This window comes from Hyperoodon ampullatus (assembly GCF_949752795.1).
Source record: "Hyperoodon ampullatus genome assembly, chromosome: 19".
NCBI classification, from domain to species: Eukaryota; Metazoa; Chordata; class Mammalia; order Artiodactyla; family Ziphiidae; genus Hyperoodon; species Hyperoodon ampullatus.
Genome location: NC_136932.1, coordinates 51,026,488 through 51,050,689, shown reverse-complemented (window position 1 = coordinate 51,050,689; position 24,202 = coordinate 51,026,488). Strand labels below are relative to the sequence as shown.

Genomic DNA, 24,202 nt, shown 5'->3' with positions numbered 1-24,202 from the left:
TACAGATCACTTGCTATCTGCTAGGCCTGCCCTCCCCTGATGAGTGGAGGAGAGAAGATGGAAACAGCCTTCTAACCACAACAGCAAGAATAGGGCAAGTTTCCCCAGGAAGAGCACGGTCAAGGCCACCGGACGGAGAGTGTGAAGAGGTGGGTCTGTCCTGCGTCCAAATCATTTCGTGAACATGAGCAAGTCTCTGGCCCTTCCTGAGCTCTAATTCCTCCTCAGTAAATAGCCTGTTTAGACAAATCTAAGGAGGACGCAAGCTGCACCTTCACAGAAGGCACATCAGTCACATGACGCATGGACATGGCCTCAGAACCATTTCCAACACTGAGCGCCAGTCCACCACTAATCAATGAGACCTGCTAGCCATCCCTGAATGAAGCATTTTCTAGGTTCCCATCAAGCTTTTCTGTAATGAAAGTCAGAAACTGGGAGAAGGTCCCAAAGGGATCCACTCTCTGAACTCAGAAAGGTCTCAGAATAAAGGTTTTCTAGAGAAGCCACGCCAGGCAGGACAGTTTTAGAGACAGCTCGTTGGGGGCTCCCGTGTTTCTTCTCCACAGCAGAGTGATTAAGGACACAGACTTGGGAGCCAGACTGCCTGAGTTTGAAGCCCGATTCCACTTATCAACTGTCAAATCTTGGGGGAGTAATGGATGCTTTTTGTGCCTCAGTTTCCTCAACTACTGATAAAAGGCTTAAAAGGGCTAATATTCATGAAGCGTTTGGGACAGCAGCTATTGTGTATAGCAACCCTTAAAGTATAATGCTTGTTAAATAAATTATCTGCTGAGCACCATGACACTCCTTCACCCCAGGAGACAGTGAAAGGCCGGGGATGAGGTAGGGAGCCAAAGGTTCTGCTGAAGAGCTTAAGTGAGGATTTCTTAGACCTGATGTGGGGGCTCCAGGCCTCATCCTGTTACCCCAAATCCCCTCCAATCTCCAGCCCCCATACGGCCTTGCTCTGAGGCCAGGAACCAGAATTGGGCACAGGACACATCCCAGCCTTGGAGATCTTTCACTGAATCTGAGACCGTCTCCTCTACCACTGTGCTCATGGTCGTCCTACGACTAAGGAAGAGCTTATATCAAAGGGTTAAACGTATTCCCACTGGGGATGGAGGTCAATTTCCTCCCTGAAATCTCGGCTCTCTGTGTTTCCTTCACTCCACCCTCAACAAATGTGCAGGATATGAAATTGCTGAGGAGTCTACTGCTTCCTACTTCCCTTTGAAATCTTAGTTCCCTTATTTTAAAAAAATATTTTGCCTCAATGAACATTTCTCAAAACTTCCTCAGCCCAGGAGCCTCCGAAGCCCCTACCAGGTCAGCTCTCCTCCTGCAGCCACTCCCTTCACAGGAGGATGAAAGTCTCAATGGCAGCCACATGCCTCCCCCTCCTCCTCGTCGTCATCACCATCGCCCTGGGGTCCAAGACTGAATCCTATTCAGGTGAGTGCAACACCTTCCAACCTGGTTCTTGTGGGGAAACAAGCACGAGTAGGGTTGCCGGGGATACAAGGAGAAAGGGGCTCTAGAAGGAGGTCTGGTATCTTTTTTGTGTTATTGAAGTATAGTTGCTGTACAATGTTATATAACTTACAGGTGTACGATAGAGTGATTCACAATTTTTAAAGGTTATACTCCATTTATAGTTACAAAATATTGACTGTATTCCCCATGTTGTGCAATATATCCTTGTAGCTTGTCTTATACCTAATAGTTTGTACCTCTTGACCCCCTACCTCTACTTTTCCCCCACCCACTTCTCTCTCCCCACTGGTAACCACTAGTTTGCTCTCTATATCTGTGAGTCTGCTTCTTTTTTGTTATATTTACTAGTTTGTTATATTTTTTAGAGTCCACATATAAGGGATATCCTACAGTTATTTGTCTTTCTCTGTCTGACTTACTTCGCTTAGCGTAATGCCCTCCAAGTCCATCCATGTTGCTGCAAATGTCAAATTTTCATTCTTTTTTATGGCTGAGTAGTATTCCATTGTATGTATATGAGGTCTGGTGTCTTATTAAACTGGTTTCATCCTCACCCTGCCCGGGATGAGTCCCCTTCCTGTCAATGCCTTGCAGTGAGGCCAGGCTATCTCTTCACTCCCTCAGTTCACCTCTCTTCACCATTAAGCAAAAGACTGGCCCATCCCATTTGGGGTCATTATCCCCAGGGAGACTGGGGAACAGTATTTGGAGCCTCTCGAGGCCACTATGTCCATTTACCTCCTGGGATTTGGACCCAGGCTGCTTTCAGGGTCCGCCCTACCCCATGAGTGCAGCATCGCTTAGTTATGTGGTAGGGGGAAATGCAACAGTTGGGGGCGTCCCCAGGCCACCTTTTTTCAGCTTATTTCTTAGGATGAGCTGCCTTTACAGACAGCCAAAACTATTCCTCACTCTGCAATTTTACTTTATTTCCTTTTCAGAAACTGAAGGGAAACATAGAAAGTTGTTGAAATAAACCTGACTAAAGTTGACAGAATCTGGACAGTTTGATTTGCCTCTCTGAGAATTCACTCAGACAGCTCAGAGGAATGCAGTGGCAGTGGTTCCCGGGGACCAGCGGGTCCCTTATTTCGCTCTTTGGGGAGTGAGGATGCTGCTGGCAATGGTGCTGGATAAGAGGACCAGCCCTTCCCTTTCCACCCAAGCAGCCGGTCACCGTCGGTGACCCCGAGATCATCGCTGTGCACACCCACATGTCTGTCCAGGTTGGTCACATAACACGCACAGCCCCAATCACCGCGCCCGATAACTGCAGGGCCCTGCTACCCCCATAATTCAATCTTGGTGTGACTTTGCTGTCAGCCCCTTGCACCTCCTGTAAGAGCCATGAAATTTCAGAATCAAAAAATAACCGAAAAATAGTGATTTTTTAAAAAGTATTTTAGATCAGGAAACCTTCTCTTCAAGCAAAATCTTACACAGGAGGCCCAAAATGTAAAACAGACAAAAAGGCTGATGGGGTCTTATACCCAAGACTGAACTCTCAAGTGCATCAGTGCCTCCAGGAAACTTCATGTAACGACAACCAATCCAGTTAACTGCCTCTTCACAGATGAGGAGACCGAGGAGGGAATGAGGGGTGATGGGTGCAAAGCCCGCAGAGGCGAGGTGGGGTGTCCTGCAGATCTGGGTGTCCTGGCTCCCGGGCCATTGTCCTTGGGGCTTGGTATGGGCATCCTGCCCTCTTTGCAGTGCACGGGCAGGATGGGGACACTGGGAGGGGCAGGGTCTGCATTCCCAAATGGCATGCATCCCAATCCCTATTGGGATTTCTTCCCATATCCCTCCTTTTTGGAGCACCTCTGCCAGCTGCCCCCAGGGATGGCGTGTGCTCACTGAGATCTGGGCTTTGCTGCTCTTCCATCTGGAGTTCAAAGTCATCAGCCAGTCCTTCTGGGGTGGGGATGTGGGGGTGGAGAATGGAAAGCAGAGTGATCACTAATGGAGGAAGAGGAAAAGGGGAGCCCCGGGAAGAGTCTGAAAGGGAGACCAGAAGACTGAGTTCTTTCTACAGCCCTCTCTTGGAATTCTGGGGGCTGTCCCCTCCTTCCTTCCCTCTTCCACCGGCTCGGGGGCAGAGGCAGCCAGCAGCCGTCACCTTTAACAAGTGTCCTGATCTGGGACTTCCCTGGTGGTGGCGAAGTGGTTAAGAATCCGTCTGCCAGTGCAGGGGACACGGGTTCGAGCCCTGGCCTGGGAGGATCCCACATGACGTGGAGAAACTAAGCCCGTGTGCCACAACTACTGAGCCTGTGCTCTAGAGCCCGTGAGCCACAACTACTGAAGCCCGCGCACCTAGATCCCGTGCTCCGCAACAAGAGAAGCCACCGCAATGAGAAGCCCGCGCACCGCAACGAAGAGTAGCCCCCCGTCGCCGCAACTAGAGAAAGCCCGCGTGCAGCTTTCTCTAGTCTCTCTTTCTTCGCGTTGTGAAGACCCAACGCAGCAAAAAATAAATAAGTGTATTAAAAAAACAAACAAACCAGTGCCCTGATCTCAGCTTCCCCCTCATGCTTTCTCCTCAGGAGGACCTTACCACCCCACCGAGTGCTGCTTCAGCTACGTGACCCGGGCAGTCAGGCGGCAGTGGATTTCAGGCTATTATGAGACCAGCAGCCAGTGCTCCAAGCCTGGAATTGTGTAGGTGGCACCCATACACCACACTGGAGGAGGGGGAGCCAGCAGGGCCCGGGTAGGGGAGAGGGGGCAGGGAGAACACAGAATGGGGGCTCCCCAGGGTGCTTCTCAGGAATGTCCACGCAGGGAGAGGCAGCCAGGAGGCAACCTGGGGGCTTCTGGGCTGTCTGGGGCCCGCTGGGGCCAGGAGGAAGCTGGTGCCATGGATGGGGAGGTGTTGGGGAGGGGAAGGGGAGGCAAGGGGCACTTCCTGGGTGGGGACACCGAGACTAGATGGGTCCAGGGGCCCTGAGGGGCTGAAGGGCCTGCCTCAGAAAGGACGCTGGCCCTGGGCTACCTCTCACGAAGGAAGGAGAACCAGTCTGGGTTGGATGAGGCATTTGTGAGGAAGGGAGGCTGGGCTCTTGCTTCCTGGCTGCCGGACCCTCGGTTTGTCATCCTTCTCCCCTCTTGTTCCACAGCTTCATCACCAAAAAAGGCCATCACATCTGTGCCAACCCCAGCGATGACTGGGTCCAGCACTATATCAAAGGAACTGGAGGGGATCTGAGTGACCCAGAAGTAGCGGAGAAGGACAAAGCTCAGAATTTAAAGAGACGGGGCTGAACCCCTCTCCCAGCTTAGCCCCAGACACCTCCTGGGAGCTGCCCTGCCTTGAATTAAAGACCCTCATGCCCTTCCCTGCCCTCATTCATTTCTACTAGATTGCCCATTGGCAGTAGACTTGAGGACACTGGTAAGCCCAGCACAGGGTGGCACTCTCAGCCTCAAGCATCACTCTGCAAAAGTTTGGCCAGAGCCTGGTGCCAAAAAATGGGTCAGGCCTGCGATGGAGGTAGAGGAAAACTGAGCAGAAAATGAGGAAGACAGTGTAAAAGCTACCTTTACACAATAATAACCACAATCATAACAGATACCATTTTTGTAGCGCCTTCTATATTCTAAGTACTCTGCTAAGCAGTTTATGTGCATTATCTTATTTAAGCTTCACAAGTGTAAAGCTAAGAATTATCACCTGATTTTGCAGGTAAATCTTCATAAAGGCCTCTCTATAGCAAACTCCATAGTCTTTTTCTGGGCTGGTCTCAAGGCCTCTGTTCCCTGCTGACTGGGATAGGAACGACTCATGGACATATTTTATCCAATTCTTCCCCACCCACTTACATACATCAGGTTGCACTCTATTGTTTTACTCAGTTTTGTGTCCTGCACAAGGCATAGCAAAAAGCCTGACCCACACCAGGTGCTCAGGAAATGGATGGATGGATGGTGGATGGATGGATAGACAGATGGGTAGAAGGATGGATGGGTGGGTGGATAGATGGATGGATGGATGGATGAATGGATGGATGGATGAATGGATGGTGGATGGATGGGTGGATGGATGGGTAGATGGATGGATGCATGGATAGATGGAACGATTCAGGAGTCAAGAGGAAGCTTATGCTCCAGGAATAACACCCAGCTGCCCCCAAAGTGGGGGGTGCCCCCATCTTCCAGGTTCAAGAAGGAGCTCTGCATACAAAGAGGAAGAGCACATCCAGTGTAGGCACTATGACCACCCTTCCTGGCCTCCAGCCCTCCACAGACAAGGGCCAAGAGGGTGCCTGCACACTAAAGGTAGAGCAGACTTCCTCAGACCTTCTCTCCTCCATAAACAGAGGTCAGTGGGGTATCTCACATACGTACCCTCCCTAGCTTCATAAAAAGCCACAGCTTCACCACCACTGACTGCCTTGAACACACCAGGACTAATTGCATTGTACGTTTTTTTCCTGTTTATAAGCAGTCATGCCGAACAGCAAGACCCACAGGTATCTTCATAGTCCTTGTTTTTCCCCTGCCTCCCTCTACCCCCATCTCCTGAAACACTCCCTCACGTCTCTAAAACTCAGAGTCCATCAAAGGCAAAATCCCCTCTATCTTTCATTTCTTCTCTGAACGCTGCCTTCAGCCTGGAACAGGGTTCTGAGGCAGTCTGAAGAGCTAAGATGCTGAGGGGCAGGTCCAGGCTTAGCCAAAGGTGGGGGTGGGCCGCAGCTGGAAGTCCGGACCCAGAAGCAGGTTGTCAGGTACATGATGTTGGGATGCCCTCTGCTGGCCATGATTGGCCATGGTGGCAGATTGGATTAACCCACACTGAGGGCACTCAAGAAGGGATCAGCCAATTAGACGTAAAACTGGTTCCAAGTCCAAGGTCCAAAGAGATAAATGAGAACATTGACAAATAAGCCAAACATTTCAGCAACAAACAGGGACTCAAGGATCAGGCACTTTGGGGGCTGGTGGGGGGGGTGGATATTTGTAGCATAATCTGTGACAAGAAAGAGTGTGAGCTCAATCATGTGTCCTTGGTGGGGGAGTGGACACACATCCTTTTCCGAGGGCACTAACCCTACCTTTGCCTCGGTCTGTGTTCTCTCTAATCCTGCTTTCTGTTTGCCCTCCCAAAGACCGATCACCTGGGGAAATAGTCGGTTCAACCCTCCTCCCTCCTCTTTCCCCAACATAGAGATGGGGTGCAGGGAACATGGTGAAACCACACGGATCTGGTTTTCAGGACTGCCTATCTGCCTCCTACCCATGTGACCTTGGACAATTTATTTAACCTCTCTAAGCCTCAGTGGCCTCATGTGCAAAATGGGAGTGAAAATCTCTACTCCCCGCTGGGAGGATTAAGTGAAGTGGGGCATGCAAGGTGCTGACACACAGCACGTTCTCCACACTTTCCCTTTCGCTCTTTTTTCCTTCACACGGATTCAAACCTTACCGAATTCAACTCTGCTCCAGACCCCGCCCTCCACCGCCCTCCCCTTCAGCAAACACCGAGGGAGGGTCCGTTGTCTCTCCTCCTCCGTCCACTGAAGTGGTCAGAGTCCAGAGAGCTGAGGGCCCAGCGTGGATGACCAGGAAGGAGACTGTCTCCGTTCAGCCTCCGAAGCCTAACTGCCCCACTGAGAGGATGAAGGTCTCCGTGGCGGCCCTCTCTCTCCTCATCCTCATCCTCACCATTACTTCTGCTGTTCACAGCCAGCCAAGTGAGTCCACCTGTCCCTGTAGGGCGGCAGTGAGAAAAGGGAACGGGGCAGCAGGCAGCGAGGTGATGCTAAGAGTGCTGTCAGGTCTCTGTCATCAGCCCTGGGGCCTCTTCCCTCCTGCACACAGAGCTGCTGTCTTCAAACTCTTCCCTTTGTAAGTAGAGCTGAGCTGTGATCCAGATCCTTCTGGGGTTGGGCAGTCTCAGGAAGCTGGGTCAAGGTTACATCAGGAATCCCAAAGACAGACAGCAGGAATGATCATTTAGGAGGAAGAGCCAAGGAAGAAGCAGAAGAGATAATAATAAATGTATGCAATGAGGAGGAAGGCAAGGCAAGTGGATGAAAAAAGCCATAGATCCTCTGGGAGGGCAGGATGAAGGGAGTCAGGGATGAGTGATGTTTGGGGCTAAGCCCAGGAACGGGGAGTCTGAACCTAGACACCCCTTGCTCGCAGTGTCTGTTGTAGTTTGCTGGGACTATCACGGCAGCCAAAAGAAGTCCTGGTGGGATGCCCACGTGTACCATTTGCGGATTTCTGGGCTCCCATCTCCATCCCCCAGCCTAGGACTAAATAAAGTCTGTAGAAAAGAGAAAAGTGGTTGAAGGAAGTTGAGGTTTTGGAACTATGGGATGCTTGGGACCTATGGAGAACGGGGTTTCTTTTGCCCACTCCCTACCTCTGCCTCTACCATCATTTATGAGGCTGGTGGCAGGGAAGGGACCAAGACACTCAGGCCTTCTACATACCCGCCTCCAACTGCCCCAGCCCTTTCTTTGTCCCTAAGGCTGCCCTTGGCATATAGCCTGGCCCGATTCTGCCTGTGTAAACACTCAGGGGAGCGAGGGTCACACACACCATGTAATCTGCCCACACGCTCTCAGGGTGCCCCTGGTCTTTGGAAACATTGCCTTGAGAACCAGGGTCACTGTGGGTAGAGGTGCCTCTGGTGGGTGGGATGGGGCAACAGTGCCCTTTGGGAAGGTCAAGCAGGAAGAGAAAAAGGCCCACCCGAAGCACGGATCCGCCAAATGGTTCTCTCGAGAAGTCTCAGGCTTTGCCACCAGCTGGAAGCAAGGGTCAGGGATTTGCACTCTGCAGGTTTGGGCGCCGGGTGAGGTGATATCCCCAACTGATGAGCAGTCAGGGGAGCCCAAGGGAGACACAGTGATAACCCAGCCGAGTCTCTTATCCTGCGAGTGTCAAAGAGAGGGGGAAAGAGCCATTTCCAGGCCAGAAGAGTGGCCATCACAACCATTAGCTCTTAATTACAGCAAGTGCTGTGTCTTTCTGTGCCAGACTCTGAGTTAAGGGCTTTACAAGCATTCTCTCAACTAATCCTCACCACGAACCTAGGATGTAATTTTTTACTCTCGTTTAACGGGTAAAGACACCCAGAGAGATTAAGAAATTTGCCCATGATTCACGTTACTTAGTCGAGACTCCAACCCAAGCTGTCTGACTCTGAAGCCTAAATATAAGCCTCTTCCTCCTGCCCTGACTTCTCCTGCTCATCTCCCCATCTCAGCCTCCTCCCTGACCTCAGCCTCTCTGGTGCCTCTAGCACAGAATCCAGGCTCCCTATCACAGCTCAGAAGAGGTGTGGCCCTCCCCTCCCTCTTTAATATCCTCTCTTCCTACATCTTCCTTCCCACCTTGCATTGCAGCCTCCTGGAACTGTTCCGTCCCCCCAGACACACTGGGCTTCCCCCACCTCAGGCCTCCATGCATTTCTTTTTTCCAGATCCCACAACCCCTCTGTCTGCCTAAATCCTACTCATCCTTCAGGAATCAACTCAGGCACCACCTGCTGTGGGACTTCTTCCTCAACCACCCAGGCTGGGTTAGGTACCCCTCATTCTGTTCCCATAGCATCTTGTGTCAAATTCTACTCTATCCCAGACCATGTTCTATTGTAGCGTTTATCTTTTCATTTTCTCTTTTACCCAGACTGGTCTGTAAGGTACACAAGAGTAGTGACTGTGTCTTCCTCATGTTCTGAACCCCATAGAGCCTGGCATGTAATAGGAGCTCAATATGTGTTTGCCAAGTCAAGTTCATCAGCAAATGTGATCACCCCAGTCCTCTGTACTTGGTGACACTCAGTCCAGAGGCTGAAGGTTCTACAGAAGGTTCATCTTTTTCACTTTCTCCATTATCCATCAAGCTACCATCAGTCCCTGCTGATCAATGGCTTTGCCATCAGAAAAACGGAATGCAAGAGATGGGACATGGAAGTGGGCAGCCATGGTCTCCCTCTCTACCTCCTTGGCTCAGCATTCAATGTCATTCCCTCAGAAATTCCTGAGTCGGTGAACCCTCCACCCACCTGCTGCCTGAAGTATCATGAGAAAGTATTGCCAAGAAAAGTGGTGGTGAGATACAGAAAGGCCCTCAACTGTTACCTGCCCGCAATCATGTAAGCACCGCTCTGCAGACATTTCTATGGAGAGGGAAGGGAAGCCCAAGGCTGGAATGGGGTGCACAGAACCAAGTCTCCATGCTAGAACAGGGGAACAGTGGTTAAGGGCCTGGGCTTTGACTCTCACGGGACAGGCCTGGGTTTTGTTCTTGACTTTTGCCACTTATAGTTGTGTGGCCCAAGAAATGGTGGCCATAATGAAATCCAAGCCTGAGGGTCTAGGCTGAGTGGGGAAGGGGCTGAATGAAGAGATGATGAGGTCTAGAGGCCAGAGAGGGAGGTCTTCCAAGGGGACCCAGGTGGGGGAGGCCTAGGGAGGTGGTCCAGGGCATGAGGCAAGCCCGCTGTGAGCTAGAAATGGGGGAGTGTGGACTAGACCCCCAACATACTCCATGACCCATGACAGTCTAACTCTGCCTCCACAGCTTCATCACCAGAAGGAAACGAGAGATCTGTACCAACCCCAATAACGAATGGGTCCAAGAATACATCAAGGATCCCAGACTATCTTTGCATCCTTCCAGGAGGTCGGTCTAGGTTAACATTATTCGATCTGAGAAAGGTCAGCCCCAGATCCTCAACTCCCCATGGTGGCCAGGCCTCAGTGGGAGCCCAAGTTTGGGGGAAAAAAGGTGCAACCCTGTGAAAACGCAGGCAGCCTTGTGGTCTGAAGGACAGAGTTACATTCAGAGAAGCAGGCCAGTGATCCCACAAAGTAAAGTGTTTCAAATATATTCTCAGTCTCTGGAGGAAATGCCAAAGTTAAGGGAGGAGAGCAGGGATACATTCTTAACGCACAGAAAAGCATCTTTCACATCCTCTTCCTTGCTCTGCTTTCAGGTCCTCACATCACTCCAGCCATTCTAAATGATCAGACCACCTCTGGCCTCTCACTTATGGAGACCCAGAGGACTCTAGACTTTTCCTGTCCACCCTTATCCCTTTTCTAGGTCTCTTTTTTCTTCTATTATCTTTTCTTTGAAAACATAACTTTTTTCTTAGCAGACCAGGGTGGGAATATTCAAATACTAGTGATTTTTGTCCCTGTTGCAGAGGTTTTGCTGGATCCCCTGATATTGGGTCTACCCCAGGGTGACGTGTGTACAGACAGTGCCAAAACAGAAAAGGAGATGTGAATCCCTAGCTCCCACTCTAAGCTTTGCATGGCAAGGGAAGGGCCTTAGACCAGGTTGGGGATAAAAAAATCTTGATCTAAAACGCAACCATTCAATAAATAAAATTTGCTTTATTGCCAACTTGATTTCTAATTTCCTGCCTGCTTTCTGCTAGGGTGGCAGAAACTTGATCACAGTTTTTTCAGGGGCTTCTCCACATTCCCCTGAGAAATTTGTCAATTTGGGGGACTGGGAAGTTTACATGGTACCAAGGCCAGACATATATACTCAATCTCCCCTTCTCCCTACCCCTCTGTCCCCAGCTCAACAACAGGGAGTGGACTCAGACAAAATCCAACATTCCCCCAAAATGGTGTTATGCAGGCAAAGCAAAATCAGGCAACTAAAGCTATTTAATTAGAGAAACAAATAAATTTGCTGAAGTGATCATTCTGAAGACTGGCCATCCAATGACTTGGATTCTGATAAACTGACCCATGCCTGCCCCCAGTGGCCCCCAGTGGTACTGCATCATCCTGCCTCCCTGCCTCCCCACCACAACTGAAGCTAATCGATCCAGATGGCCACCTGACTCCAGATGGCCAATGAGACTCTCTCTTAGAAAGATGAAATTTGGACCAGAGAAACGAGTACTGGTTGCTGTTCGAGCATCGTCCCGAGGGAAGTTCACTGTCCCTGTGAACTCATCCACTGAAGCCCCTGGAGCTGACCTACTTCCTGTTCCCACTTCCGGGCTTGGAGGTTTGGTGAATCTCAGTTCCATGAGATGCCCCAGCATTCTTCCCACTATTCCTGTTTTGTTTTAATTCCTAAAGGGCCATGGTGGCATTTAGCACCTCCGGAATAACTTTTCGTTGGTTTAGGTCCGTTCTGGTTTGTGTGTGTTAAAACATACACAACATTTTTACCATGTTTAAGCGTACAACTCAGTGGCACTAAGTACTTTCACACTGCTGTGCAACCATCACCACTATCCATCTCCGGAACGTTTTCGTCACCCCAAGCTGAAACTCTGTACCAGTAAACAACAACTTCGCACTCCTCCCTCCCCACAGCCCTCAGGAACCACTATTCTACTTTCCATCTCTATGAACTTGACTGCTCTAGGTACCTCATATAAGTGGAATCATACAGTATTTGACGCTTTGTGACTGGCTTATTTCACTTAGCATAATGTTTTCCAAATGTAACCATGTTGTCAGGATTTCATTCCTTTCTAGGCCTGAATAGTATTTCATTGTATGTATCTACCCTGTTTTGTTCATTCATTAATCTGTCCACAGGTATCTGAGTACCCCCTTTTCTTTACATGAGCCAGAGTTAGCAGGTCTTGGGTTCTGTTACTTGTGCCAAAATCACTTTAACTTGTGCAGTGACCTGTCAATCACCACGCTGGCCAGGCAGGGGCTCGGGGTAGGTAAGGGACCAAGGCTCTGGCCTTCCCCTTGTTCCCCCACAGGGGTCAGTGCTACCTGCTCTAATCCCCCCCAGGCTGTGAGCTGCTCCTATATCCAGGGATTTCTCTCCACCCTCCCTGCGATCAAAGCTGAGAGCTTACAGCTGACTGTGACCAAACATCCTCCAGGAGCTCACATCCCAGGGATGACAGAATCACCAACAAATACAACATAGCCAGGCTGGACCTTTGCTCGCAGGGGCCAGAGTGAACATAGAGGGGTGGCAGGGCTTGGACTGACACAGGAGCCAGACTAAGTTCAGTGTGTACACCCAAGCAGGAGGTTTCAAAGTCCTTAGCCAGCGCGAGGGTCAAAATCAGGGAACCCGAGTTCAAAGGGCTTAGGGACAAACTGAGGCTGAAAACAAGAAGCAAAGGCCAGGATCAGGATTCTGGCAAGCTGGAACAGAAATGTCATTATTTGTCTTTTTTCTTTCTTTTTTTTTTTTTTTTTTTTTTGTCTTTCAGAGGAGTTCAGGGTTGAGATGTCAGTCCAAAAACCTAATTGAAAATCTATATACAAAGTCAAATTCTTATCCTAGCACATAATATAAAGCTTGCCAGAAACTCCTAATAGTTCAGGACCAAAAGTACTTATCTCAGGTGCATTCAATTGTTTTTTGTTGGGTTTTTTTTGTTTGTTTTTATTTTTTGGCCACTCCGCTCTGCATGTGGGATCTTAGTTCCCCCACCCGGGATCGAACCTGTGCCCCCTGCAGTGGAAGCACAGAGTCTTAACCACCGGACCACCAGGGAAGTCCCTCAATTGTTTTTAAAGAGGGCTATTCCTAGGCTTTTCAAGGTAGATAAATGCCTGGCTTTAAACATTCACGTGCATGAACACAGACACACACACAGGAAGGACCTCCTCATTCTGACACACAGGGGTCTCCCAGCCCTGAGCATCCTACATTGAAGACCTCACCCACATTAACCTATGCCCAGACAGCTTACATGACTGTCAGCCTTGTGGATGAAGGTGATCGACTGGAAGGGGGTGGACAATAAGGCCTGGAATAGTGGGGTTTCCACTCCTTCGTCAGAGAAAGGGGTGAAGGCCACACATAGCAACATGAGGAAACAGTGCGTGGGACAGGAAGGGAAGAAAGTGAGGAAGCAGCTCTGGGCAGTACAAAGAGCATTTTACCTGGCACCGAGAGGTCTGGCCGCACGCCCCCTCTCGTGCATCCATCTAGTGCAAGGGAGGACTTGCACAGGACAACCAGATGTCCCGCGGTTAGCTCTGGCTGGCCTGTAAGAAATGCTATTCGGCCTTCGGAGCAGCCTCCTGAGACGGGCCAGACGAGCAAGCATTTCTCCTGTAGAAAACACACGTGTGCCTGCACCTGTATGTGAGTAACCACTGAAAGTCACCGGCAGCCTCAATGAGCATATGGGGGACACGGTTGATGCAATGGTTTAAAAGCATTGGCTCCACACTCAGCAGACAAATCCAGGTTCAGATCCCAACCCTGCCTCTTACCGTGACAGTAAAATGCTGTTAGTCTCTTAGCAGATAGAACAAGAATCCCTCTCTCTCGTGGAGGAAACACCCATTGTTTAGAAAATGTGTCTGTAATCCCAGTGAAGGCAGGAAACTCTCCCAGGACATAGACTGGGACCAAGATTTCAGGGTAAGGGATGAAATTGCTCTGAGTGAACCAAGAAAAGTGACTGTTTTGCCTTTGAAAGCCAGAGGTGTGAGACGGGGCCAGCACCTCTAGACCAGAGATGGGAAAATGTGAAGTAAGTCATTGGGGATTCACAGAAGTCTTGTGGAAGCTTTGGATTCCTCTAGACTGTAAGAACTGGAGAAGTGGAAAGACTCCCAAGCAGCTCTCAAGATCCAGGGACATGACTGGATGGCTACTTTAGGTGGGGTGGTGAGGAAAGGCCTTACTTTGGGGGTGACATGCTCCCTGAGAGCTAAATGACCAGAGCAAATCAGCCATGTGAGGACTGATGGGAAGAAAACTTTCCAGGCAGAAGGCATAACCAGTGCAAAAGCCCTAGGCAGGAGCCAGCTTGGCCCAGGGGACAGTGTGGCTGGAGCACAGAGGCGAGAAGGAGACCAGCATGAGCAGTGGATACAACCAGTGTTGACACTCAGCCAGCTCCTCTCTGGAGCCGCTGGAGCTTTGACACATCGTAATAAATTAAAATGCAACCAGCTCCTTCTCCCCAGTGAATTCCATTAACTCACAGCAAGTCTGCCCACAGAATCCCCACTGATCCAGGTTCTGGCCTAGGACTGGCCTCATCTGAAGGTGATACAGTAAAATGAAAACGCCAATTATCCTGTCGGCTGGCACCAGAGTTGTTCTTTAAAAAGGAATTGCTTTTGTTTAGGAAATTACCTTGAAAAGTCAATTAAAGAGTGAATGGAAGGAAGGTGGGAATCATTGCACATGGGCTGGAAGGGAGAAACGACACAAAAGTGAAAGCTAAGCTGTTCTACATACAAAGTGGACAGGAAGTTGAGGGAGAGAAAAGAGGAGAGAAAAGATCAGACAGCATAGAAGGAGACTGATTAGCAGAAAGAAAATCTAAGCGACAGGGAGACCAGAGGACACCTAAGACCGAGGATGTCTATTCCATTCTAGGTTGTTTGCATTGCTGCAATGTAAACAACTCCCCAAAACTTTCAGGGAAGTCTGATATGTCCCTACACCCTTGCTGGTAGTATTATGGGAAGTAAAGAGTCAGGATAGTAAAGTGTGTCCTACCCTACTTTCACTCCTGACAGTAAAGATGGACAGTTCTGTGTCTGCCCACCACGTGGTCCTAATGGCATTGTCTGTCTCCAGGGTCCCTCTCACACCTAACCATAAAGATTGGTCCACGAGGTAGACATACAACCCACACAGGGCCAGACCAAGTCCCTCCCCCCACCAGAGATTGGTAATGAATACTTGGAAAAAGAAGCTTGCTCTTTTCTGGGGTTGGCTGAGCTAGAATGACAAAAGGCTCAAACAACGTATGGCTTTGTCCCTTTCTCCCATCCCTCCGTAAAGGAAGCCCATCTTCAGGAGAAGAAAATTGGGCGACATGCAGAAGAAGCAGAGATGAAAAGTGGAGTGCAAGAAACCCCTGATGGCATTGAGCCTATGGATCAAGCCAGACCTGAAGCCTGGAAATTCTTGCACTTTGCACTTCCATGAGTCATTAAGTTTCCTTTTTGATTAAGCTCATTTATACTAGATTTCTGCCACTTTAAATCAAAAATTAATAACTCCTCCACTGATGCCCAGGTAGAGGTAGGAGGATCCTCATGAGAGAGAAGGAGGCAAAGAATCACAAACTGGACCAGCAGCAGAGTGAATGGTGGCCCTTCGCATTCCCAAAAGGACAGAGATGCAGCTGCACTTGAAGGTGACACAAAAGCAGAGGAAGGACAGACCACTTTTCCCAAATCCACTGTAGGAAGGTTAACTTAGAAAGAAAAAAGTTTGACTAGGAATTGGCAAGGCTGAATCATTGCTCAGGCAAATTGTGAGCTGGGTTACAGTGTAATGGTATAATCTGGGCGGCAGCAGGATTGCCTGGGAGAAGGGGGGTTGGCATGGAAGTTGAAGTCATGTTGAGGAGCCCCATGCCCATCCCTCACCAGGATCATACTGACTTGTCATGTGCCTGTCATCCATCTATTGGCACTTCAATTTGGGGGCCAGGTGTACTGTTTTTAAATGCTAGCACCTTTAGGAAACGAATACCCCTGCTGGTGCTGTCCATTCACACCATGCTTAGAGATGGAAAGTTTTGGAAAATAGGAAGTGAGAGTAATTATGGATTATGGGGGATTCCCTGGAGAGGCCAGGCTTAAATTAGGCATTTAAATGAGGGTTCCTGGAAACAGAAAGCTTCCGAGGGAGAGGTATCCATATCTGCCACAGTCCAGTTCTCATCCTGATCTCTGCAGACAAACTCATCCCTTCCCAGTGTTGCCTGGGGGGTATCAGTGGGATGTGTCCTACTGTTCACTGGGGTCCAGAAATAGTCGTCTGCTCAGAAGCTCTCTAATGCCCCCAGAAGGCCATCCTAGCCTTTGGCTAGGGCCTCCTGGGGACAGGGATCTCCCAAGTGAAGACCTGTTCTCTCATCCAGCAGCCATAGCCCGCTTCCCCAGCTCAGTCCTGCCAGCCTTTTCCAAGTCCTTTCTGAGTCAGTTCTCCTTGCCCTGCTTTGACAGGCTAGGAACCAAGGTGACCCCTGTCCTTGGGCATCCTTGTACGCAAAAAGACTCCAGCTTAAGGTCCCCAGCCGCTGGGAGAGCTGATTAAACTTGGTGCAACCCAGGGGCTTCCCTGGTGGCGCAGTGGTTGAGAGTCCGCCTGCCGATGCAGGGGACACGGGTTCGTGCCCCGGTCCAGGAGGATCCCACATGCCGCGGAGCGGCTGGGCCCGTGAGCCATGGCCGCTGAGCCTGCGCGTCCGGAGCCTGTGCTCCGCAATGGGAGAGGCCACAACAGTGAGAGGCCCGTGTACCGCAAAAAAAAAAAAAAAAAACTTGGTGCAACCCCAATGCCACAGCCTTGTGGAAGTCCAGGACCCTCCCTCCACTGCCAAGATTTCCTTCTGTTCCTTTGGCCCGTTTTCTCCCTCCCCAATCTCCCTCCCCAATCAGGAGTCCCACACAAGCTCCACAAGCTCAGCAGCAGGTATCACCTTGCTGGATCTCCTCCTTGGTAAACCAGTTTCTCTCCCTGCCCAAGAAATAAGGCAGGGCCAGTGCCTCCTCAGGAGGAAGGCATGATGTAGAGACAGGCGGAGAACCTAGAAACCCTGCCCCTTCCACCCCAAGAGGAGTGGCAGAGTAGAGGGTGAGAGCTCAAGACAAACAACCAGAGAACAGTGTGTCATGAAATCCTCCCTTCAGACCAGAGGCTGGAGGGAAACCTGAATTCAGAGAACCTTGTGTCCAGCCTTAGTCATGGTGGTGCATCCATACAATGGGATACTACACAGCAAACTACTGATAAATGCAATATGAATGGATTTCACAGATGTGATTTGGAGCAAAAGGGTCAGACCCATAAGAGTGAATACTATGTGTCCATTTACATGAAATTCAAGGACAGTCAAAACAGTCACAGACATCAAATAGTGCTTACCTTTAGGGGATGGATATTCCCTACAAGAGAACGTGAGGGAGGGAATTCCCTGGTGGTCCAGTGGTTAGGACTCTGCACTTCTACTGCCGGGGGCCCAGTTCAGGGAACTAAGATCCCACAAGCTCTGTGGCGTGGCCAAAAAAAAAAAAAAAAAAAAAAAAGAGAGAGTGAGAACATGAGAGAAACTTCTGGGACGCTGAAAATGAGTCTGGGTGATGGCTACACAAGTATTGATATAGCCACGTGCCAAAATTCATCAAGCGGTAAGATTTATGCACTTTGCTCTCTGCAAGTTACACCTCAATAATCTCTTTACTGAGGAGTTGGGGGAGTGGTAAAGCAGAGACGGCAGCTTTGGACTCTGCTCCCTGGGGAGCTGCACATCTAGCAAGATAAAAACAGCTGGGGTTGTGCAGAGGGCGCTGATGTACCCACACGTGACTGTCCGGCCACATTCTACGGCTCCCTGTAGTATATTCTACACTGTACTTTACATGGCATTTTTAAATGGGAAAGGGGGTATGGGGAGGAGATGGAGAAATGCCCCTGGCTATAGAGGGGCATGACCCTCTTAGGGACTAACCCAGGTTACCAAATCTACACACATGCAAATGCAGGACACACCACGCATGGGAGTTAACAGTGGGGAAGGGAGCCCTATTGGAAGGGAGGCTTCCACATTTTATTTATCCTGACAGGATATTTGGGGGTATTTTCCTATTGTTATCCCCTCTTCCCTTCCCTCATTCAAGCAGATAGTCTGCACCATGCAGCTCCTGCATCCCTCTCAGGGGAGAGAGAAGGCAGGGCAGAGAGCAAAACTGAAGGTCTCTTTGGCCTGTGTGTTCTAAAAGCTTAAGCCCCCTGCACAAAGAATAAGACAAGATTCAGGGCTTCCCTGGTGGTGCAGTGGTTGAGAGTCCGCCTGCCGATGCAGGGGACACGGGTTCGTGCCCCGGTCCAGGAAGATCCCACATGCCGTGGAGCGGCTGGGCCCGTGAGCCATGGCTGCTGAGCCTGCGCGTCCGGAGCCTGTGCTCCTCAACGGGAGACGCCAGAACAGTGAGAGGCCCAAGTACCGCAAAAAAAAAAAAAAAAAACCCACAAGATTCAAAGCATATTTCCTTAATGTCTTCACCAGAATTATTAAAGAGTATGGATTTCTTCCAGGATGAAAAGAGAGACCTGCTGGGAGTTTGGGGTTAGTAGATGCAAACTATTACATTTAGAATGGATAAACAGGGATTTCCCTGGTTGTGTAGTGGTTAGGACTCCACGCTTCCACTGCAGGGGCATGTGGGTTTGATCCCTGGTTGGGGAACTAAGATCCCACATGCCGCGCGGAGCAGTCAAAAATAATAGAATGGATAAACAACAAGGTCCGACTGTGTAGCACAGGGAACTATATCCAATCTCCTGGGATAAACCATAATGGAAAAGAATATAAAAAAGAATGTGTATATGTGTATAACTGAGTCACTTTGCTGTACAGCAGAAATTAACACAATGCTGTAACTCAACGATATTTCAAGTTAAAAAAAAAGATAATGAAACGCTCTTTAAAAAAGAAAACGAAAAACAGGGACTTCCCTGCCGGTCCAGTGGTTAGGATTCCAGGCTTTCACTGCCAGTGACCCAGGTTCAATCCCTGGTCAGGGAACTAAGATCCCGCAAGACACGCAGAGTGGCCAAAAAAAAAAAGAGAGTCTTGGTTTGGGCTGGAGGGAGGCAGGTGCAGCCTGGGCATTCCAACGTCACTGCCAGGAAGCAGGTGTAAATAAAGATAAACAAAGAGCACTGCTCACCACCCAGTTCTACAAGGATTAGGTCATAACCCACAGCAGTCACTGGCTGACAGCACACTCTGAGAGGAAATTAAGACAGCAGGATGACGCACTCTGTGCTTCGGACAAGCAGGCCCCTTTGTTAGCTAGATATTTATCTCAGGAAGAAGGTTAATGAACCCAGATTCTCACATCTTCCCATACACAGAAAAGCACTAGAATCATTAACTTGAGATACCTGTTCTTTGTGAAAAGTCCTGGAATGAAACTTGAACTCACAACTTTTTTTTTTTTTTTTTTTGGCTGCATTGGGTCTTTTTTTTTAAGTTATTTTATTTTATTATTTATTTTTAAAATTTTTTAAAAGATTTATTTATTTTTATTTTTGGCTGCATTGGGTCTTCGTTGCTGCACGCGGGGCTTTCTCTAGTTGCGGCGAGAGGGGGCTGCTCTTCACTGCCGTCCTTGGGCTTCTCATTGCGGTGGCTTCTCTTGTTGCAGAGCACGGGCTGTAGGCACGCAGGCTTCAGTAGTTGTGGCACACGGGCTCAGTAGTTGTGGCTCGTGGGCACTAGAGCACAGGCTCAGTAGTTGTGGCGCACAGGCTTAGTTGCTCCATGGCATGTGGGACCTTCCCGGACCAGGGCTCGAACCCATGTCCCCTGCATTGGCAGGCGGATTCTTAACCACTGCACCACCAGGGGAGCCCAAACTCACAACACTTAACACTGTGTGTTTTTCTTGAAGTCGACACAGGGAGACCCAAAGAAGAAGGGTTGTGGAGAACATCCAGGCAGACGGGCCACAGCAGCCCTAGGGCAGGTCTCCGTGTCCTCAAGTGTGACCCCAAATTATCGGAACTCCACCAGACCCCCACTAACTCCAGGGAGGATGACTCAGCAGGAACTGGTGGGGACAGATCATCATATGGGCCCCACAATGCCTGGAACACCCCAGAAAGGCTGAGGTTAAAGTGTCCCACCAGGCCAGCAAAAAGGCAGGCTAAAAATACACATCAGACTAGGTTATAGTGGTAAAGTTTTCTTTCCTATAAACCCGAGTCCGTGGACTTAGAGTCCAGCTACAACTCTAGGTACTTCTGCATTATTTGAATCTGTTTTGATGATCTGAATCTCTTCTATGTTTGTGTTTTACTTGCATAATTTTCATTAACTTTTGTTACCCTGTGTCTCTGGCATGGAGACCCACGAGGAAGGAGTCCGCTGAGGGTGCTCCCACTGTGGCCTCCTTGCCACTTTGGTGTGACCACAGACTCCCTTGACCCTTCAACCTGAGGCTGAACCACAGTGGGACCTCTGGCTGCCTCCCCCCTGGGCTCAAAGAGCAGCCTGTGGCTCCTGGCCGCAGGACTGGCAGGGTGCCTTCCCAGCTGCCTTCCTACAGACAGAGTCCCTGTCAGCACCACCGCCCCACCTTCCCCCCGGCCCCCGGGGGCAGAGGGGGGAGGGGGAGGGCCCGTTCCTCTCCAGCCAAGCTCCAGAAATCCCCCTCTGCCTAAGCAGCCCTGGCTTTGCTTGGTCTTGTGCTTACCCCTCACAACCGCAGGGGACCGTCCTCCCAATCCTGCCTGGGAGCCTGAAATGGAAATTCTGCGTCATGAAAGTGCCTCCTCTTCCCCTTTGCTAGCTGGTGTTCTCCCCGTCACTTCCTAAGAAGCATCTGTTTCCAAACCCATTTCCAACCCTGCAACCCTGTCACAGCCCAGCTTCAAGAAGCAAGAGGCAGGGCAGTAGGAAACGAAGAGAAAAATAACACTCAGTGGCCATCTTTTTATCTCAGGCACTTTACACATGTCACTTAATCCTAATATCTACCCTGCAGGGCGGGGATTAGCTGTAGGACATGTGAGAAAACTGTGGAGAATTCAGAGAGTTAAGCAACTTGCTCCAATTCACACAGCTAGTCAGTGACCAAGCCAAAATTCACATCTATGTCTGTCTGACTCCAAGGTTCCCAGATGGGACCAGTCAGTGCCTGACCCGCCGCCCCCGTGGTCTCTAGGGTCCATCGTCATAGAATCTACCCTCCCAGCTCAGTGTCCAGGGGTACTAGCTGAGGAAGTTCTTATGCCTCCACTGCCCAGTCTGTTTCTCCATTTCCAAGGCCCCAACAGAGGAATCTTTTCGGTCCAGCTCATCCTTTTAATCCAGGCCACACAACAGCGGGCAGTCCCTCTACCACAAGCACCTGCAACTCTGCCCCAGAGCCCACACCCAGCAAGATGGGAACGCTGGGGAATTCACCCTGAAGTAGCCCTCGATCAATGATAGACACGCAGTGGGGAGCAACTCACTCAGCTTCTCGCCCCTGGGGGAATACTCAGAGTGCCCAGAGGTCCCCAGAGGAGCTGAGTCCAAGGTGCCCCATCACAATGGTAATCTGCTCAGTAAAGAACCCTGCAGGGGCGTCCTTCTTTTTTATGCTTCATTTCTCTGTTTCCCTCCTGGAAATTCTCGGCATCACCTCCCAGTGAAGTACTTGCACTCAAATCCTTATCTCGTGGTCTGCTTCCAGGGCAGCCCAATCTCAAAGGTGTGAGAGAAAGAAAAGTCAAGGATGACTCCTAGGTTGTTGGCCTGACCAGTAGAGCTTCATCATCTTAGCTTAAGTAACTACATATCCTGAGCATATGCCATGTGCATCTGGCTGGGCCTGTGACATAGAGTTTGCCAATTAACTATCCCAGCCGCAGTGTGCAGTGTACAGGATCATCCCCATATTACCAGTAAGGAAACAGGCTCAGGAAAGTTCAAGCCTTTGCCCAGAGTCAGACAGCTAGTAAGTGGTGGAACTGGTTTTCAAGGATCTGGAGGTGAGGGAGGGAGTAAGTCCACCCTGCTTTGGCTTGGCTGCTCAAAACGTGGGATCAAGAGGACCCCTATTTCCACTAGCCAGCCCCTCACTCCCAGCAGGAAGGTTCTCCTTTCCTCACCGTAGAGATCTTTAATGGTGCTACCATCCACCTTTTCACTGACGGAGAAAGTGGAGGCAAGAGAGAAAGAAAAGAGAGAGAGAGAGAGAGAGACCAAAAGTACGGAGGGTGGGAGAGAATAAATGAGATAATAACAGCTATTTTGCAGTGAGTGCTTACAGCCCTGTTCAATTCTTCACGTCATCTCATCTTGCCAAAAGCCTTGAGGAAAGAATTGTCTAAAATTATCCCACATTTAACAGAAGCGGGGGGAAGGACAAGCTCAACAGAACAGTGAAGAGACAATCCAGCCCACTTGACATCCCGGTGGCCTGGGTCCAGCCCCACCTCCCTGTGATTCAGCTGCTGTTTTCCATTTCTTTTTATCTTTCTTTCTCTTTCTTTCTTTCTTTCTTTTTCTTCTCTCTCTCTCTCTCTCTCTCTCTCTCTCTCTCTCTCTCTCTCTCTCTCTCTCTCTCTCTCTCTCTCTTCTATTTTTTAACAAAACAGTTCCACATCCTACTTTCTGAGCATTTCCTGCCTGGTCCCGGGGGTGGCAGGAGCAGGGAGTTTAGGGAATTAAGCCTCTGAAAGAGGACTGAAGCTACATGTCAAAGGACAGCCACATGACATAAAAACCCTCGTGCTTTCAGCAGCACCAGCAGGGCTTTGGAGAGAGAAATGCCGGTGGTCTGAGCATCTGCAGCGCTGAGGAAGGAGAGCAGCCTATGTGTCTGCAACATGGGAGGGTGGTTTTGTGGCTGAAGGGTTGTGTGCAACTGTGACAGCGGGGGTGATTCTTAACCATGCATCATGTGGCAGTGTCAAAAATGTACACATCACCACTTAGATATACCCCCAAAAGGGTTGTTCTCTTTATTTTCAGTGACTGGTCTCACACTGGAAGATCCATTCCCACCAATGATGGAAGAAGATGGGAAACCCTCTCCAAGATGGCCTCAGGATGCAGGGGGCACTTAAGCAGCCTCGAGGCCCTGGCTCGGGGTGAGGGACATGGCTCTCATCCTGCTGGCTCTCGTTAACGCCGCATTGAGGTGTGGCTCCTCTCGCCTTGTTCTGAACCCTCCTGGCTGCCACACTGCTGCAGCCGGGGGACTCATGGTCTGCTCACTGGTTGTGGCCAGGGCCCCTGGTCCCTCACTTGCTGCCTCTGCCCCACCATGTTCTCATTGACCTGAGTCTCAGCACATCCTCCCTCCTTTTTAAGTCACCCACTTGGCAGCCTCTGCTCTAGGGTCATCCGGAGCCTCACCAAAATATCCCCAAACTCGTTCCATACTGCATCTCAGAGACTGCGGGCAGTCAGGAGTCTCAGCCCATCCACATCCCCCAGGAGAACTAAAGGCTGGTGCTGGATCCTGGCACCTCTCCCTCCAATTCCCAGCTTCTACTGAATTCTCTCTTTCTTCACATGCTGCTTCACCCACCACGGGTCAGGGCCCCCATTCCCTCAAAACAACCCTGGTGTGAGCTATTGGGTGTTAACAGATGTTTACTGGAAATTTGGGCATAAGATAGGTTCTGAATGTAGCACAGAATGATTCGAGTGAGAACTTGAAATTGGATATTAACCATAAAAATCCCTGCCTTAGAAATCCACTGGCCATTCCCTGCCAGAAAGAATTAACCTCTCCCTGGCCTGACTTCCTTCCCAACACCTGGGACCCCTGCCCATCTCCCCTCTTCTCCCTCACAACCCCACACCAACTCTCACACTGACCATTAAAGACTCCCAATCCTAGTTCTTTCTTTTGCAGAACAATTAGCCCTCTCTAGGCAATATAGGTAGGGGTGGGATAAGGTAGGGGGTCTCCCCCTTTATTATCGAACATGTCCATTATGCATTTTTTCCCCTAAGCCCAAGAGTAATTCCCCCCCCTAAGATTTTTGCCCTCATTTTAGATCAGTCAGCTCAACTTTAACCAGCTCTACTAAAACAACATTTTTGTACTGCCTCATACATTTCTTTGAATCCTCACAGTGAAAAAGTAGGCAATGTTATTATCCCCATTTCACAGACAAGGAAACCGAGGCTCAGCAAAGTGAAAGAATACAGCCACTGAGTGAATCAACAGCCAGGCAAGAACTCAAACCCAGGTCTGCCTTACTCTAAACGCCGTGCTCTCCACCACTGCCCATCCTG

At 49.9% G+C, this 24,202-nt stretch overlaps 2 protein-coding genes across 2 annotated transcripts; both read left to right on the top strand.

Moving 5' to 3' along the window:
• Nucleotides 1-1,385: 1,385 nt before the first annotated feature.
• On the top strand, nt 1,386-4,767 carry LOC307067977 (C-C motif chemokine 14-like; the record flags this gene model as incomplete). Its single annotated transcript, XM_079725594.1, has 3 exons — nt 1,386-1,461; nt 4,050-4,164; nt 4,623-4,767. 3 exons carry the CDS (start codon nt 1,386-1,388, stop codon nt 4,765-4,767), a joined length of 336 nt encoding a protein of 111 aa, XP_079581720.1.
• A 2,356-nt stretch (nt 4,768-7,123) lies between these two features.
• CCL16 (C-C motif chemokine ligand 16) lies at nt 7,124-12,387 on the top strand (the record flags this gene model as incomplete). The annotated part of the gene is made up of 5 exons (XM_079725593.1): nt 7,124-7,199; nt 9,496-9,616; nt 10,045-10,146; nt 12,039-12,172; nt 12,215-12,387. 5 exons carry the CDS (start codon nt 7,124-7,126, stop codon nt 12,385-12,387), a joined length of 606 nt encoding a protein of 201 aa, XP_079581719.1.
• Between the last annotated feature and the right edge of the window lie 11,815 nt (nt 12,388-24,202).